General features: G+C 56.2%; 1 protein-coding gene across 3 annotated transcripts in view; it reads left to right on the plus strand.

Annotated features, from left to right (window-relative positions):
• Positions 1–17,263, plus strand: part of TSPAN11 (tetraspanin 11) — a 66,704-nt gene that overhangs the window by 31,854 nt on the left and 17,587 nt on the right. For all 3 annotated transcript variants that reach the window (XM_044227823.1, XM_044227821.1, XM_044227822.1), the window contains exon 3: positions 3,447–3,638. In XM_044227823.1, the coding sequence (XP_044083758.1) occupies positions 3,447–3,638 (192 nt within the window). The remainder of the gene's footprint in view (positions 1–3,446; positions 3,639–17,263) is intronic.

Genomic DNA, 17,263 nt, shown 5'->3' on the forward strand with positions numbered 1-17,263 from the left:
TTCCTGTCCGGATGCAAGATTGTTTTCTAAAGAGCTGATGGAGACCGAAGGAAGAAACCCCCGGAGGACTTGAACCCCTCTTGTTCCTGCTGGCAAATCCCTCTCCGTGTCCCGTGCAGACGCGAACTTCTCCACCCAATGTGACATCCCAGGGAAGACGTGCTGTCCCCAGCGACATCAGATCGAGTACGGATGTGTCCTCTGGACCTCAGTCAGGGCAGTGGGTCCCTTCAGATCGCTTCCAGACCCTCCCTCATAGCTGGGGGCCCTGCTGCCACCCTGCTGACTCGTGGGCTCTCCCTGCTTTGCAAGATCCCAGCCCTTCCTGTGACTGGCAAGAGAGCAGCTCCATTAGTGGGATCAATACTGCTCCTCTCCTGGGGCTGCATTTCTTATGCGCCCCCCACCACCTCCTATCGCTGGGAGCCCCATGGGTTGTGTTGTTTTTTTCCTTTTCTCCTAATAGGACTTTCATCCCTTTGGACTAGGAACTCTGCTCCTCACTACCCTAGCTTCCACCTCAAAGGTCCTACCAAAGCAAACAGCCTCACCCAGACAGAGAAACTTTGACGGAGTTCAAGTCCAGAACAAGCGTCAAGAGCTATCTAGGCAGCTACACCCAGGGCAGGGGCCCTGAAGCTTCCAGGAAACAAGAGATTCACAGATGAATCTCTGTGAGATTCATCACTGCACCACCTCCTGGGGGGGATGGGCAGGGCACTCTGACCCCCCCCCATTAAATAGGGAACCCACGCAGTCATTCTCCGGAGCCACCCGGGAACTTCATAAAATAGTCACGCACGGACCCTCCTCCCAGAAACCCCGCTTGGCTCCGGGGTGTGGCTTGGGTTTCAGGGAACTCCTAGCGGATTGTGTAGCCAGGCTGAGAAGGCGGCCTTAGAGACCCATCGACACCAGGGTTCACTGCATGCTATAGGGTTAGACTTCAAGCCCCAAACCTGAATACATTATTTAACATGGCTTATCGTTTCTCTGGCCAGAGTGTCCAAAGCTTTTTATCAGATTTTCAGTGGTTCCAAGTCCCTCAACGGGTGTCCCCACTCAAGCCCACACATGCCCAGATGGGGCATCCTGAATCTGATTCTCCGCCTATGGGGTTGACAAACCTAATGGATAATGGATCGTGTGTATATTTCTATAAAGAGATACATCCATTAAAAGATCAATGCAAAGTGGTCACGTTGACTATTTCGTGCCGCTCGAAATCTCTTCCTGGCACACTCATGTGCCTTTGATTAATAAAAAATGAGAAATGAATTATTATTTAATTAATGCACTGTATTTGGTAGGCAAAAGCCTTCAAAATATAAGATCCGCAGGAAAAAGTAATCAAAGGAGCCCTTGGTGGTTTGTAGGCTGGGCGTCATGAGTCTGATACAGCCCCCTTATTGGGGAGATGAGGAAACTGACTCTCTTAAGCCACACAGTTAGCTCTGTCAAGTTGGGACCCTCACCCAAGCCTTTCAGCTACACTGTGGGGAGGGGGGCACAGAAAGAACCTGTGTAGGCTTTCTCCTGGAAAGCCTCACTTGACACAGTGCCCCTGAGCCAGACTCAGGAACTCCCTCCCTGGTCATGAAGGTTGTACAGGCCAGAGAGACCCTATACTCACAGAGAAATAAAAAAAAAAAAAAAAAAATCTATCATAGTCCAGGATTTCACTGAAATACTGCCAACTGTGAGATATAACGCTGTTGTTTTCTGCACTACCAAGGAAACATGCAGCCAAGTATATTCATCAGATGCATCTCCATTGTAGAGATGTTAAAGTGGGGGAGGGAGGTCTTTGGCAGGGAGTGGGGGGACATGTGCATCCTGGAATTGAAGAAACAAGCACCTTAGCCTCTCCCATTCCGTTTGGAGCGGCGTGGCTGTGTGATGTCTTTCTACCTGTTTATCTCACCTGCTGGAGGTGCTGAGGGGGACAAAGAGCACTTGGAAGAAAATCGATTTTAAGAGTGAAGTGAGTAGCACACCAGACCCAGCCCAACCTGTGGAATCAGAGGACGGAGTCCTCAGTCGACCTTCAGAAAACCTGGCTTTGAATCTCAGTTCTGAAGCTTTCTCAGGGTGTTAACGTGAGCACCTTCTTCTTTGCAAGCCTCAGTTTCTTCATCTGCCAGATGGAGCTACGTGCTCCCCCCCCGCCGCCCTCCTCCCCCCCCCCCGACAGAACTGCCGCAAGGCTCAGAAGAGAGTGTGCCCCGGCCATGGTGAGAGCCGCAACCCCCTTCTACTCACTCAGCTGACATCTGTGAGTGCCGAGAACAGACACCGTGAAATGACAGGGTGGGTTACAGAGTCACTCTGGGATGGACGGAAGCCCTGGCAGGATGAGCGTGCATAGACTAAGCCAGGCGGCACGGGGCAGGGGCATGGGGGGGCTTCTGTAGTGTTGGACACACCCAAGGCAGATTCCCTATCCGTCTGTGGAAGAGAACCCACTTCTAAATGAGGCAGGGAGACTGGGGGCCAGACAGAAGTCTGCCTTCCCAGGAGCAGAAGGCAGAGATGGTCAGAGGTCCCAGGAGTCCTGCCCCCCACCAAGACCCTGGGTGGACACCCTAATACCTCCCCGTCTGGCACCTTGAGGATGTGGACACACACACACACACACACGCACATGCTTCTGCTGAGCGTACAAGTCACAGAAAGGGTATTCAGCCTCTGGGCAAAAAGAACCGGGCGACAGAGCCACCCCAGCTCTGTGTCCCAGGTAACCTTCCTCGGGAGCCAGTGGCCTGACCTGCCAATCAGCTGTGCCCTGTCCCTGCCTCCTTCTCGAAACTGGAAAAAAATGGGATCATTAACTAGGAAGAAATCTCTCCCAGTCTTGCTGCCCCAGACTGACTCCAGGTGGTGCAGCGTGTGTCCGTTCAGGGTAGAGGGAGAGAGCGTGGCTCTGAGTCAGCGTCCTGGCCCTGCCGCAGCCCCAAACGGCCCCTAAGCAGAGGCAGGAACTCGAGCAGCTGGCCTTTCCTTGGTGGGCCCCAGTTTTGTCATCTGAAGATGAGAAGGGACACGATGAGGAGCCCCAGTATGCTCCGTCCATGGGCAAACAAACATAAGGCTGAAATGGGGCACATATGAACACACCCTACTGGGAAACATGGGCCAGTCCAAGGAGCACCGGGAGAGGAAGGGGGTCGTGTCTCATGGGGACGCAATAGCATCCCAGTAAGAAGTACCACAATTGGGAGTCAGCCTTGGATTCAAAATCCGTTCCTGCATCTTGCTCAGGTGTGTGACTGAGGACAAGTCTCCTAACTTCTCCATGCCTCAGTTTCCTCATCTGTGAAGTGGGTGACCAAACTATCCTCTCGGGCTCTTTGAAAGGCCAGATGAGGTGGAACATGGTGGGCGCTCTGTCGATGGCAGCTGTGGGCCTGCGGCGGCCACCTGCCCTGACCTGGACTTCCCTGCAGGTGGGCGGGGCGGCCGTCATGGCCGTGGGCGTCTGGACCCTGGTAGAGAAGAGCGGCTACCTCAGCGTCCTGGCCTCCAGCACCTTCGCTGCGTCCGCCTACATCCTCATCTTCGCCGGGGCTCTCGTCATGGTGACAGGCTTTCTGGGCTTCGGCGCCATCATCCGGGAGGACAGGAGCTGCCTCTCCACGGTGAGTGCCTTGCTGGAGCCCCCAGCCCTCCCCCTGGCCCCCATCAGGTTCCTATATTGAGAACCGCCCCTCCCCCCACATACACACACAGTAAATGGTCCCTGGAATCGAGGCCTCAGGAAAGCCAGAGAGGGACAGTCACCCTCACGTCTGGTGGTGGTAACAGTCTCCAGATTCTTAACACCTAAGCCAGACTTGGTGGCCCCTCTACTCTACCTTTCCACTTACCTCCTCCTCCTCCTTTTCCTCCCTCCACATTTTATTATGGTGCTTTTCAAAGATATGCAGAAATGAATGTGATAATGAAGCCCCCTGTCCATCACCCAGACTCAACAGCTACCATCTTCTGGTTCGTTTCTTCCCTCCCTCCTTCGTACCTCTCCCCCGTTGGCTCCCAGACAGCGAGTGGTCTGTAATATTTCAATGCGTCCCCCTAAAATGGAAGGGTCCTTCTTTAGAAAACATGACAACATCATGATCACACCTAAGAACAATTACCAGTTGATCCCTAATATCATGAAATAACCAGGCAGTTTCAAATTTCCCTTTCTCTTTCTTCCCTTCCTCTTTTCTTTTTTCAGTTTGTTTGAATCGAAACCTAAGTTAGGCCAATGTATTAAGATTGGGCAATTTGAAAAAAAAAAAAAAAGATTGGGCAATTTGTCTCCTGAATCCCTTTCAGTCTCTCAGCTACACCACCTTTGTGTGTGTGTGTGTGTGTGTGTGTGTGTGTGTGTGTGTCTCCTTGTTTGCAGTTTATTTGTTGAAGGAACCAGGTCATCTGTCCTATGGATTTTTTGATTATATCCTTGTGACATTGTTTAACGTATTCTCCTGGCAGTTGAATCTAGAAGCTTGATCAGACACAGATTTGATTGTCGGGGCAAAAGGATGTCATGGGTGATGGTGTGGGCAGCACTGGCTCCTTGAAGCTGGGAAGACTGTCCATCCATAGCCGGTTCATCGTGTCCGGAAAGGAAGCCAGGGCAGAACCGGCCGGGGCAGAAAGCAGACCCACCCCCTTGCACCCATGCACTGTTGGCCACACCAGGCTCCCTGGCAGCTGGGTGACATCTCCCCCCTTTAATCTCCTCCCAAGGACCAAGCCCAGTGGGAGCAGGAGAGGCTACAGAGCATGTGGACTTAGCAGGGAAGGGCCAGAGCCAGGACAAGTCCGAGTGTCCCTGAGAAATCAGGTTGGGCTTGCATGGAATCAGGTCATAGGAAGGAACCCTGAAGGCTGTGCTCTCCCCACCCCGCTTCCCTGTACCCTTTGCACATCCAGCCAGGGGAGCTGGAGGCAGCCAATGGGCCGTCCCCGGAAGCCTCTCTCACCGGTGGTGACCTAGTTTTTTAACTCTGGCTATAAAAGCACCTGTGTTCGGGCTCAGTAGGATGGCTCTCCCCTGCCTAGAGAAAATTCTTTGATTCTGCTCTGAGAGCTAGCCCAGAGCCAAGGTGCAGCTCACAGGGACGGCGGCACACCAGTGGGGGGAAGTCCCACAGGGACCCAGCCACCAGCGCGTGGGCTTTGACGTGCACTGTCCGAACAGCAGTGGGACGGTGTGCCCCGGGCCACCCCCACACCAGCAGCCAGCCCTCACGTGGTCTGCCATGTGTCCTTACAAGCCTGAAGGACATCCTGATCTGATCGGCATCAGCTGAGTGGAGTCACTGGGCAGGTGGAAAGGGTCGGCGGAGAAGCTTCTGCCCTGATGGGGACTGAGGCATATGGGGACCAGTGCTGTCGGGCCCAGAGAGATCCTGATGCCTCCATTCTCTGTGGGTCTGCCTTTCCTCTGCTCAGCCCTGACCCTTTAGCACCTGGGGCCTTGAGCTTGGCCTCGGGCTTCAGGCTGAGCCCTCTGGCCCACAGAAGTGAGCTGCGGAGCTGTGCAATCACCAACTGCCCCTTCCTTCCACAAACCAATCTTACCGTGGAAGAAACAGAACTCACCTCTCCAGCCCAGGAAGGAAGGCAGAAATGCTCACTGGGGAACCTTCCTTCTCACTTAGAGCTGTCTGTCCTGGCTCTGTCCTCACAACAGAGCCCTGGGATGCTACAGTCCCTGTGAGCTCAACACGAGGCCCTGTTCTAAACACGGATGCCTCCAGCTCTGTTCTTCCTCACCCAGCCCGGCAACATACTTGCTCTCACCGTGTACATTTGAGGGGAGGAAGCTGGCCGTCAGGGAGCTTAAGCAATTTCCCAGAGGCCATACTGCTAGGGGCAGTTGGGTCTGTCTCCTGGGCCAGCGCTCCCATCCCCCACCCTGTACCACCCTCCCCAGCCCGCCTGCCTCCATGGGGCATTACGTACCCTACCATGCCCATGAGCCAGCTGGCCCCAGAGGTATGGAGGGAGTAAGTGCCAGAGCTGAACTGTGAAGCCCAGTTGGTTAGAATTGCCAACAAGAATACACATCCCAGGGGCGCCTGGGTGGCTCAGTGGGTTGGGCCACTGTCTTCGGCTCGGGTCATGATCTTGGGGTCCTGGGATTGAGTCCCGCGTCGGGCTCTCTGCTCAGCAGGGAGCCTGCTTCCCTCTCTCTCTCTCTGCCTGCCTCTCCATCTGCTTGTGATTTCTCTCTGTCAAATAAATACATAAAATTAAAAAAAAAAAAAAGAATACACATCCCAGGGAGGCCTGGCAGGTTGGGGGGCAGGGGGACAGGAGGCCGAGTGGGTAACGTGGGCGGAAGGGTACATCGTTCTCCATATCTGCAGATGTCAGTGCAGAGAAGCTGCTCTCAGAGACCTGGGTGGGGACAAGAGGGAGGTCTCTGCAGGACCTAGCCAGAATACTAGGGCAGAAGACCAGGGGTGGGGGTGGGGGCACCTAGAAGTTCCTTGCACTTATTAGCTCATTACAGTATGACAATAACAGTGTGTGTCAGAACATAACCCATGTAGAAAGGAACTTGAGGGTCATTGGCTCCAACGCTCCATCTAGACATTCTAGTCCAAAGACACTGGGCTGGAGAGTGTGGGTCACCCAGGCATTAATGGGGGTGCTCAGTGTTCTCAGCTTCTGTGGAGCCCAGTTCAATCATAAGAGCTCTTCCCCTTAGCAGTCTTGAACTTCAGAAGGAAAGTCTAAGCGTCACTAACGGGCAGCCTTCTGCTCTGCGAGCCACACGTCACGGCCCCCTGTCCCTTACTCCCATCCTGTAGCATTCATGAGCAAGGCCTGCCCGCCCTCCAAGCCCAGCCATTAAGATAACTGATGTCTCCAGCGTCCAGTCCCAGCCTGCCTGGGCGGACCACACTCTGTACCCAGGGTTGTGCCAGGAAGATATGGGGACTTCTGGAAGGCCAGGGCCTCGGGCTTGCTTGCATGGCAGTGCGCCTCTACCTCTCAGCTCTCCCTTCTGAGCTTCAGAGGGTCAACAAACTAGAGGCCTTCTCATCCCCCTGGGCCTTGAGGCAGGGCTGGGGGCACAGGGGCTGGTGCTAGATGCCCTCTTTCTTCTCAGCCCCACCTCAGCCCCCTCCCCGCCCCTGCCTGCTCTCGCTCCCAGAACTGATCCAACGCCTCTGGCCTCTGTGGTCCAATATCACTAACCAGACACATCACCGGCTTGGAAGCCAGGGCAGGGAAGAGTGCCCATGCACAGCTGCCGGCCTAGGGGTCTGGGGGCAGCAGGCTAGCAAAGAGCAACCTTGAAGCCCGGAATCTTCTCCCTTTGCTCCCCATCCCCCCAACAAAAGAACCAAAGACAGAACCATCCTGAGGACAGAAACACAGGTGAAGCTGTGGTTCTGAGTCACCCCCATCCTGGCCCCTGAGCCCCCGAATCATTGAGTCCTTTACTGTTTCCCCATGAAGGTGGCTAAGACAAGTAGGAAAATTCCAAGCCAGGCTCTCAATCAGGGCCATGCGATGTGGGTAAGGTAGTTTGAAAGGGTTCTGCAGTTCCTGGAGGCCCCTTGCTGCTCTCATTTCTCCCCACTCCTCGTCTAACTTCCCTTTGAAATCTTTCCTCAGCTAAAGGCTGAAGGCAACTCCAGAGGAGGAATGCTGTGAGTCTGGCTTTGCACAAAGTGGTCCCCAAAGAGGAAAGGAAAAGATGAAAGACCAGCCAGCCTAGTGATGTGTGTCCAGCCGGGACCAGGCGGAGGGTGAGGGTGGACATCCAACGTTCCCCGAGAATGAGCCAGGGTGGGACTGGGTGGGGCTGTCCGGCTCACAAGGCGTAGTGACATCCCGTCCCAGTCCAAGCCCTTCCTCCTAGCGTATCTGCAGCTCCTAAAGTCCCTTTCCCAAGAGGGAAGCGTTCATCAGGGACAGGAAATCTGCAGAGGGGAAAGGGAATGGGATTTAAATTATTCACATCAGATCTTCTGTTTCAGCAAAAGCTGCATGCGGGACCCAGATAATTCAGGCCATCTAGGCCTAAGGCTGGTGACCAGGACGGACGCCACCCTGATCGGAAGGGATATTTTTAGAGTTTTGAATACGGGCTCTGAAAACGTTTATGTCTTAAGCCAAATGAAGATGATGATGGATAGTTTGGGCTAAACTGGGTCCTCATCATGGGCTCTTTTATATTGAGGGGATGGATTAGAACAGAAGAAGTGCTAGAACCAATTTCTGATAATGAGGAGACCCCAGATGGCAGCACTTCCATCCAGTACATCCAGAGCTGGTTCATCAGGGCAAGGAAGTCTAGAATCAAGGACTGTGGTTCAAAAGTGAGTTGTAGCAGAGCTTGCCCAACTTACTCTGGCACTCGGGAAAGTCACTCGGCCAGTTCTGGCCATCTTGGGATCCCTGTCTTTTGCTGGGGGTAAGGTATGACGAGGATGAGAGCGTGTTCTAAGGAGGAAACGAGTCACCACATTATATAAAGATCATCAAATGCGGCTATAATTATCATTTACATCACCGCCACCATGACCAAGCTCCTTTGAGAAGGAACCTAAATAAATGGAGTTATTCTTAGGGCCAGCCCTCCCAGGTCCCCACAGCTTGGGCGGGACCACGTCCTGGATGGAAGCTGGTCTTGGAGGAAGGACCCCGCTGCCCCGGAAGGGCTGGCGGTTGCCCGCATCTCCCCATTGCTCGTTTCTCAGCCTCACCTTACTTTGTCAGTGTCCGTCAGCCACCCAGGCACGGTGGTCACAGCCTTGTCTGGTTGGTGGCACGTTGACCTTTGAGTCAGCTGCCCACATGCTTCAAAAGGATGGATTCTGAGCCCCAGGCTTGGAGAGCCCCGACTCCTAGCAAGAGAGCCTTTCCTGGCCCTGTATGGTCTGGTGCAGGAGAGGCGGGGAAATGGGCAAGATGACTATCATCAAGACTCCTCAGGAGGAAGTAGGACGCAGATTTCCTCAAGAGTCTGCCTTGAGGCAAGAGGGCGGCTCCAGAGACCCAGCCAGTCAGCCTGTGCCCCCACCTCTCCCAGCGGGGGGTTGGCTGGGGTCTTTCTAGAGAGGCTTGCTCCGCGCGGGACAGCCACACAGCTGCCTGATGGAATGCGGCCCCTCTTCCTCTCAAGACCTTGGCAAGTCTTTCCCATCAGCCTCCTTCTCAACAGTCTTACTTAATTCGGGGGCTGTGCAAAAGGGACTGCCAGGGCGCTCAGGCACGAACTCTCCACCTACCCCCTTAGCCAGAGAGAAAAAGAGACTTGCCTAAGGTCACAGAGCCAGGAATTGGCAAAGCCTGGCCAACACCCAAGTCTTGGTCCAGGGCCTTTTCTGCTGCCCCCAGCTGGCTTTGCACGCCCGCCCTCCCTCCCCCCCCCCCCCCCCCCGCTTTTGGATGCTTCCAGCACAAGGAATGGGCATTCACTTTCCATGGGATTCAGGACCTATGGTTTGCATTCCGGGTGAAAAGCAAAGCCCTTTGAGGACTGGGGGTCAGTTACCCGGCAGCCTGTCACCTGATCTAGTCAAAAGTGAAGGTCAAGCTTCAAGCTGCGGGCAGCATGACAGGCAGCAGCTCTGTTCATGTACCAAAGATGACGCGTTGACCGAACTGGAGAAAGCCCAACTTGGCCGTGTGTGGGGCGATGATCACCCCATAGTGGGGGCTCTCTGTGCCCCTCTCCCTCAGAGTAGGGCTGACCGAGGAGACTCAGAGACACTGAGAGTGTGTGTGTGTGTGTGTGTGTGTGGCAGGAGGGCCGGGGATGGCTGCTAGAAATCAGCCTTTCGTATCCCAAATCCAAGAGTTTACTTAGCTTGCCATACCTTCTGTCATTTGGTTGCTGCTTCTTTCCTTAGCAGATTCTGAGTTTAGCCACAGGACAGGAAGGAGACACGCTACAGTCCTTCTCCCCTAATGAAGTCCAGTCTGACCTTGATGACTTGGGGGGGTGGTTAAAGGGGATCTGAACCCCATATAGCCCTTCACATCTTACTCGGAAGCCTGTGGGTCCACACAGGTATTTCGACCTTCCTAGGGACATTTCCTCCCCACTGGTGTGACAGTGTCTCTCACGGCACGAGCTCACACCCACAAGGATGGCTGGCCGCTGAGGAAAACTGATTCTAGTGGAAACTCTCCTCATCCTGAGGCCCCAGGCACATGGTCAGTGAGGCCGAGGCAGTGGCCGCTGTTGGGCTCTGAGAGTTTTCTGCCCTACCAAGGGCTCTGGGTGCAGATAGAGCACAGGAGCCCCCACTTCCCATCCAGGAGGCAAGGTTTCTGATCCACACCTCATTCCCGTCGTGGAGCCACGGGCCTCCCTGTGCCCCTGGGCCTGGGACAGAGCAGTGACTACACAGGTGTCCAGATGGATTCCTTTCTTGCCAGGTCGTGGCGCTGGCTTTGGGAAGCCGTGCCTCCATATTGGCCTGCAGTGCCCCGCTCGGTCTCCCCGCACATCTCACAGAGGTTTTAGGGGAGTTGACTGTCAGTTGAAAAGGAAGATCCAGGAGGCAGAGAGATGGCAGCAAAAGGGCTTCGTTCCTGATGAGGCTGATTGGAGTGTGTGGCTTTATAGCTGCAGCCAGAAGCCTTAGCCACTGGTCAGCTTTGGTTGAGACAGGCCCGCAAGCCTTTCTAAGAATGGCCCCACTAAACTCACGGCATGTTGGAGAGCAGAGAAGCTGGCATCATGAGGACAGGCTGGCCCCGAGATGAAGGAGGAAGGCCCACTCCCCAGACTGATAGGACAAGCAGTGAGTAAGGAGGAGAGAAGCAGGGGTGGTGGGGGTAGAGGGGTGGTGGCAAAGCCCCTACACATCACAGACTGAAGAAGCTGCAGCACAGAGATGTTTCTCCCCATCTAAGCCCCACATTTTATGTGGAAGGCCCAGAGAGGGTGAGTGATGTGCCCAGGGTCACACAGCCTCCTGTCCCGGAGGCAAGCTGGACCCAGACCCCTAGGCCAGGGCACCTTGTGTGACATCACTCTTCTCTGACTGGCACTTTCCTGGGTTCCAGATCCCCCTCTCTTAGGCTGCAGCAGGTGGAAACGATCACCACCTGCCTGTTCCAGCCATTTTTCCTTGTGGAAAAGCCCATTCTCAGAATTTCCTGCTCTACAGGGCACAAGGCAGGAGAAGCAGGGAAGAGTCTAGTGAGGAAAAAGAGACACCTGTATCAAAAAGCAAAGATCCTTCTGGGGGGTTTAAATTCCTGTTTCCATCTGGTCAGAGCCTCTGACCTCTCTGAGCCTCAGCACTTCTCCTAACCTCCAGACTTGGTAGGAATTTCTCCTGCTCAGCCTTCCCTCTCCCCTGGAGCCAGCCTTGCCCTAGAATTACCGTCACTGGGGACCTGTCACAGGCCCCATCTGTGGTCCTGCCCTGGCCCCGTGTGCAATCTCATTTATTCTCATCTGCCCCAGAACCTGCACAGGGTCCTACGGGCTGCACCGCATCTCTCCTGCAGCCTTGGGAGAAGATACCAACAGGAAACATCTGGGTCCTTTTTGGGGGGGCAACAGGGAGCAGCAGTTAGCCATTTCCCCTGTGCCCAATCCATCAGGCAGAAGCATGCCTCTGAGTTCTCTGGGCCATGTCTCCCCTGCCCAGGAGCCTGGCCTCATCCTGCTCGCCAGGGTGGAGGGGCTAGATGGTGGGGGCCGTGAGCACTGGGCTGGGGCCCACAGGGCTAGAGGTCACCTTCATCCTCCGAACAGTGACATCTCCTTACAGGAATGGCTTGAGTCTCTCAAGCCCACATCCTCTCTCTCCTGCATGAACAGTCCGGCAGCAGCACCTCTGAGTCCTGACTGCCTCCGGCCGGTGGTTAATAGCCAGAAAATGATGTGCCCTGCGGTCATCGCCGCTGAAACAGCTGACTCCGTCATTTCCAGCTGGGCCTTGGCTGTTTGCAGCTCCCTGACCCTAGCCTGCCTCTAGCACCCTCTCTCACACACAGTCACGCAGGGAGCCTCTGGCTCTGCCCTTCTCCCTGCAATTTAACCTCAGCAGCAGCTTGTGTCTCCTTTCCTCTTCCGCTGCTGCTGCTGCTGCTGCCCAGCTCTGAGAATGGGCTCTACCCACCCCCCCCCACCTGCTGGGCCACCACGCCTCCTCAGTTTTCCAGCTGTGGCTCCGTTTCTGGGTTTCTGTCTCTGATAGTGCGGAGTAGCGGAGGAGGCAGGGCATGGAAAGCTTGGGCGAAGTTCCCTTCTTTGCGGCAGAATCAGCCCAAGGAGGAGTTCCAAAAGCCCAACTGTATAAAGTTCTTAAAACTAACTGCAGGGAGGGCCCCAGCTGGTGCCGAGCTGCCTGGACTCGTGCCCCGCTCCCCCCCACAAGTGTGACAATGCCCCAGAAATGGTGTCTGGGGCCCAGCTTGCCCCGATGCGGTATTAGTCCATCCGAAGAGTCAATCCCTAATTAATCACCGGAGTGTCATCATGAGAAATGTTTCCACACAGCTCCCGCCGAGCTTCTCATTAAAGAAAGTGTTGGTTTGGTTTAGACAGTGCTGTGCTGTTCCAGCTTCGTTTTGGATCTATAGCTTTAGAAAACATCCAACTTCGCTTCTAGTCCAAACGGTACCATTAAAAAATTAAAGAGAAAAAAAAGGTGGAGGGTACAGAGGAAGGATGAATGTTCACATCCCCTTCTGTGCTTAGCAGCCTGGTTCCTTCCATGCTCGGGGTCCACTGTGGTAGAGTTTGAAGTGGCCTCGTTCCTACAGGGCACTGGGCACAGGGGCTGCAAGAACTTCCTGTAGAAGTCTCACTCCTGATTTGTCTCAGAGCAAGCCTCAGTGGTTGCTTCTGGAAGGACTGGGGGCAGGCCTGAGTGCAGGGACCAGCCAGTGACAAAAATCCTAGGGTGGCTGGAGGTCAGGGAGGAGTTGGGGCGGGGTGGGTCCAGTTCACCCCAAGTTTCCCCAGGGACTGTGAGGACCAAACAAGATACAGGTCAGAGCAGGAGGGCGAAGGAGGACCAAAGTCGCCGTAGTGCTGGGGAACAAGACGTGTGTGAGACCCAGGAGTCTGACGGAGGCTCAGAAAGAAGGATGTCCACAGTGAGGTCATGGTCAGGAACTTCTGGCATGGGGGTGGGGGTGTTGGGAAGGCCTCGCCTAAGCTGAGACTCAATGGCCAACGACGTGTGACACAGATGCGGTCGGGACAATGAGTCCCAGGCTGGGGCATGGACAGCAGCCCAAAGGCCTGCGGCCTCTGGTGTGCAGGGCGCTGTACACACACACACACACACACACACACACACACACACACAGCACCCCACCCCACCCCACCCCCAGGGAGTGCCGCACAGCCTGGGAGGCTGCTGGGCTCTGAGATGAGAGCCGTGGCCATGATCCTGGCCCAGGCAGGAAGGTAGGGCGCCAAGCAGGGGAAGCCACTGCTGAGGAAGGAGGCTGCCTAGGAGAGGCCCCCTGGAGCACACCTGGCCTGCCCTGCTGGCACTGGGGGCTACGGCTGAGGATCTCAGGGGTTTTGCAGTGAGCGCATCCAACCCCCCATCCCTGGGCAGTGGGGACAAGACAGTGAGTCAGCCTGCCATCTCTGGGTCTGGCTTCTGGGCTCAGCCATGTTCTTGCCATGTGACCTCAGACCAGCAGCTCTGCCTCTCGGTGCACGTGTCTCAGGATTCCCGGGAGGCTGACGTCGTCGGTGCTCGCCTGGCCACATGATGAGTGCGGCTGTGCTCATCTCCGGCAGGAAGAGTGCTCATAAGCGGGCCGGGTCCTCGCTGCCCCAGGGCCCCCACTCTGTGTGCTCTGGGCCACTGTGGTGAGGGGGGCACTGACCCTGCCAAGGAACGGTTCCTGGCTCTCCCTCGCACCCTGGTGGGAGGGTGCTTTCCGCGGCTCCCGCCGTAGAGGACGACGTCTCCTCTGCTTTTTTTTTCATACTTTATTTTTTTTTATAAAATATAATGTATTATTAGCCCCAGGGGTTCAGGTCTGTGAATCGTCAGGTTTACACACTTCACAGCACTCACCATAGCACATACCCTCCCCAATGTCCAAAACCCCACCACCCTCTCCCTACCCTTCTCCAGCCCCGCTCAGTTTGTTTTGTGACATTAAGAGTCTCTTATGATTTGTCTCCCTCCCGAGCCCATCTTGTTTCATTTATTCTTCTCCTACCCCCCAAGCCCCCAACATTGTATCACCACTTCCTCATATCCGGGAGATCATATGATAGTTGTCTTTCTCTGATTGACTTATTTCGCTAAGCATAATACCCTCTAATTCCATCCACATCGTCACAAATGGCAAAATTTCATTTCTTTTGATGGCTGCATAGTATTCCAGTGTATATATATACCACGTCTTCTTGATCCATTCATCTGTTGCTGGACATCTAGGTTCTTTCCATAGTTTGGCTATTGTGGACATTGCTGCTATAAACCTTCGGGTGCACGTGCCCCTTTGGATCACTACGTTTGTATCTTTAGGGTAAATACCCAGTAGTGCAATTGCTGGGCACGGTGGCACACCCTTAGCTGGGTTATTGCCTCCTGCAACTTAGGCCCATGGGCCCTGGCCTGGCTTGGTTCGCTCGGGGCAGCCGGACAGCCCGGGGCCCGGTAAGTTCTGACTTACACTGAAGTGGGACACCTGTGAGTTACAAACAGGGTGTCTGAGATCTGTCACCCCCGAGGTGTCTTCATGCTTCCTGGAGCCAGCAGCGGCCCCGCCTACCCGACTCCCATGGGGGAAGCCAGGGGACAGCCAGCTGTGACATTTCAGGAGGCACCTGGGCTAATAGCATCCCCACGACAGCCCCTAGTGCCCCAGGGCCTGGGAACCGAAGCCCTGGAGGCTTCCCTGGCCCTTCCTGGAGTCAGGGAGAGCCACTTCCTGCTAGAGTCCCCTCTGAGGCAGGCACAGAGGGAGCCCCTTGCGTGCTTCTGTCTGTTCAGTCCCAGGCCTCCTGGGAATTAGACAGCCTGCCTCAGACCTTCCTTTTCATGTCTCCCAGAGGGCAGAGGGGCACATATGCAAATAAGAAGCCTTCGGATATGAAGTTGAATGTGTAAATCAGTTTCTCAGTCTTGGCCCCCGTGACACTCTAGTCCAGACCGTTCTTTGCCACAGGGCCTGTCCTGTGTGCTGGGGAATGTTCGCCAGCATCCTTGGTCTCTCCCCACAAGATGCCTGGAGGCCCCCTTTCCCCAGGTGTGATAATAAAAAAATGTCTGCAGACATTGCCACATTGTCCCCTAGGGGCAAAATCGTGCCCACTTAAGAACCACCAGTATCAATTAAACTACAGTAACAATCCCGTGTCCCCCACAGATCAGAAGATGGCCAAGCTCCTGCCCCCCAGCATGGGGCCGGCATACGCTGGCCTGTCCCCTCGGCCCCACATCATGCTTGGTAAGAAGGGCACCCACAGGTCTTGATCTGGTGATGTTTACCGAGCGTGCATCCAGACCCACCCCATTCCGGGCACTGGGAAAGACCCCAAAGCACCAGAAGCCCACAGGCCTTCTGGGGAGGTGGGGCCATAACACCCGAAGCTAGGGAAACCACAGCGTGGTGGGCAAGGTCGCGTCGCCCACCCAGCCCGTGAGGAACAGGGTGGCAGGCCAAGGGCTGATGCAGGGACGGGCCAAAGTCTAGCTGGAGAGAAGGAACCACACAGAATGTTGTGTCGAAGGGGGAGCAGATGAAGCACCCTGTGGGCTGGGGGCCAGCACCCACTGTGGACCTAGGGAGGGCTCAGGGGAGGCCACGGCCGAGCTGGGTGACGAAGGACAGGCAGGCCCTGGAATTCCAGGCAGGGGGACACTGCGGGCAAACACCTGGAGGCTGGGCGGCTAGGCCCGTGTTTAGGGAACCGTGTGCAGGAACAGCACTGCTTTGCAGATTTGCGGCCTCTGTGCCGGAGACGTGCTGGGGTGATGCAGCATACTGAGGGGTCACGGAGGCTTGGTAACAGTGGAAGGGGAAGTGGCAAAAGCAAGGCATTTATCACAGCTCATGGCCTCGCATGGCGAACCCCCACTAGCCTGGCCCCACACCCCAGGGCTCCAGCCCGCCAACTCCAGAGGCAGAGCTGTCAGGACCCTCCGTGCAGGAGGATCCCAGCGAGCATGAACCTTTGCCTGCTTCCTGGGAGCCGTGATTCATGGCTCCCCACGGCCTCCCCCGCGTAGGTGAGTCATGCACCTGCAACTCTCCCGCCACCGAAGCCACTGCCTGGGGCCCGTGCCCATGCCGGCCAGCCACCCAGCCTGTCCTCTCCCTGGCAGCCCCTTGTCGGCCCCCCAAAACCCCAAGGACCTCTGAGCAGCCGGAGCTCCTGGGCGGGAGGGAGCCCTGTCCCCACTCCTGACAGCTCCATCCGGTGGGGTAGCCCGTGTGATGCCTCCCAAGAGGTTTGAGGGGCTGGCGTGTACTAGTGCGGGCCGCCGTGAGGGCCGCCGTGACGTCAGGGCTGTGCTTCAGGTCTCTCCCTTCCCGTCACCCCCTTCCCAGCACAGCGTCAGCCCCAGCGGTGGCAGTGACTTCCTGGAGAGTGGCGGGCCACCGCCGAGTCTTCATGACACCGTCCAGCGTGACTCTCGACTGACAGTCCCCCGTGATCAGGGATCGTGAGCAGTGAGGGGAGAGGAGCCTCTCCCACCCCCACCCCCACAGAGGGCAGGCGGCCGGACGCCAAGATGCTGTCCTCCTTGCTGCCAGCGGCCAGCGTGGTCCCGTTCAGTTACGGGCCCCCTCGGCTCTGCCTCCCATGCCCCAGACGGCAGCTGGGGGTGCAGCAGGGAGCCTGGGAGCCGCCGGCTGGCCGTCCCTGCACGCAGGGTCCTGTGTGGCAGGAGGGGGGTAGCCTCCAAGCGCTGGGCTCAGGGGTCTGTGGGGGGCAGTTTGGAATGAGCAGGAAGGGCAGCCGAGTCCGAGAGGAGCTGCCGGATGTCAGTGCCGCTCTGGGCTGTCTCAGGACGGGAAGAGCCTGGCCCAGGCCACTGGGCCTGCCACTGGCTGACGAGTCTGGCTCCCCTGGGGCTGTCACCCACAAGCTCTGAGAGTGGGAAGCAGGTCAGTCCACCGTGAAGCTTAATTTCCTCCCTCTGGGTCCTTCCAGCTGCTCGGGGTGGACAGGACATCGAAGGGGCCATTCTCCCCATCCACGGGCTTGGTCCCACAGGTACGGCCACCGCGTGTGGCCCTGGGTGCTGCACCGTGTGCAGGACTTGAGGAGGCCAAAACGCAGCTCACCCGACTC

Source organism: Neovison vison, chromosome 12 (genome assembly GCF_020171115.1).
Source record: "Neovison vison isolate M4711 chromosome 12, ASM_NN_V1, whole genome shotgun sequence".
NCBI classification, from domain to species: Eukaryota; Metazoa; Chordata; class Mammalia; order Carnivora; family Mustelidae; genus Neogale; species Neogale vison.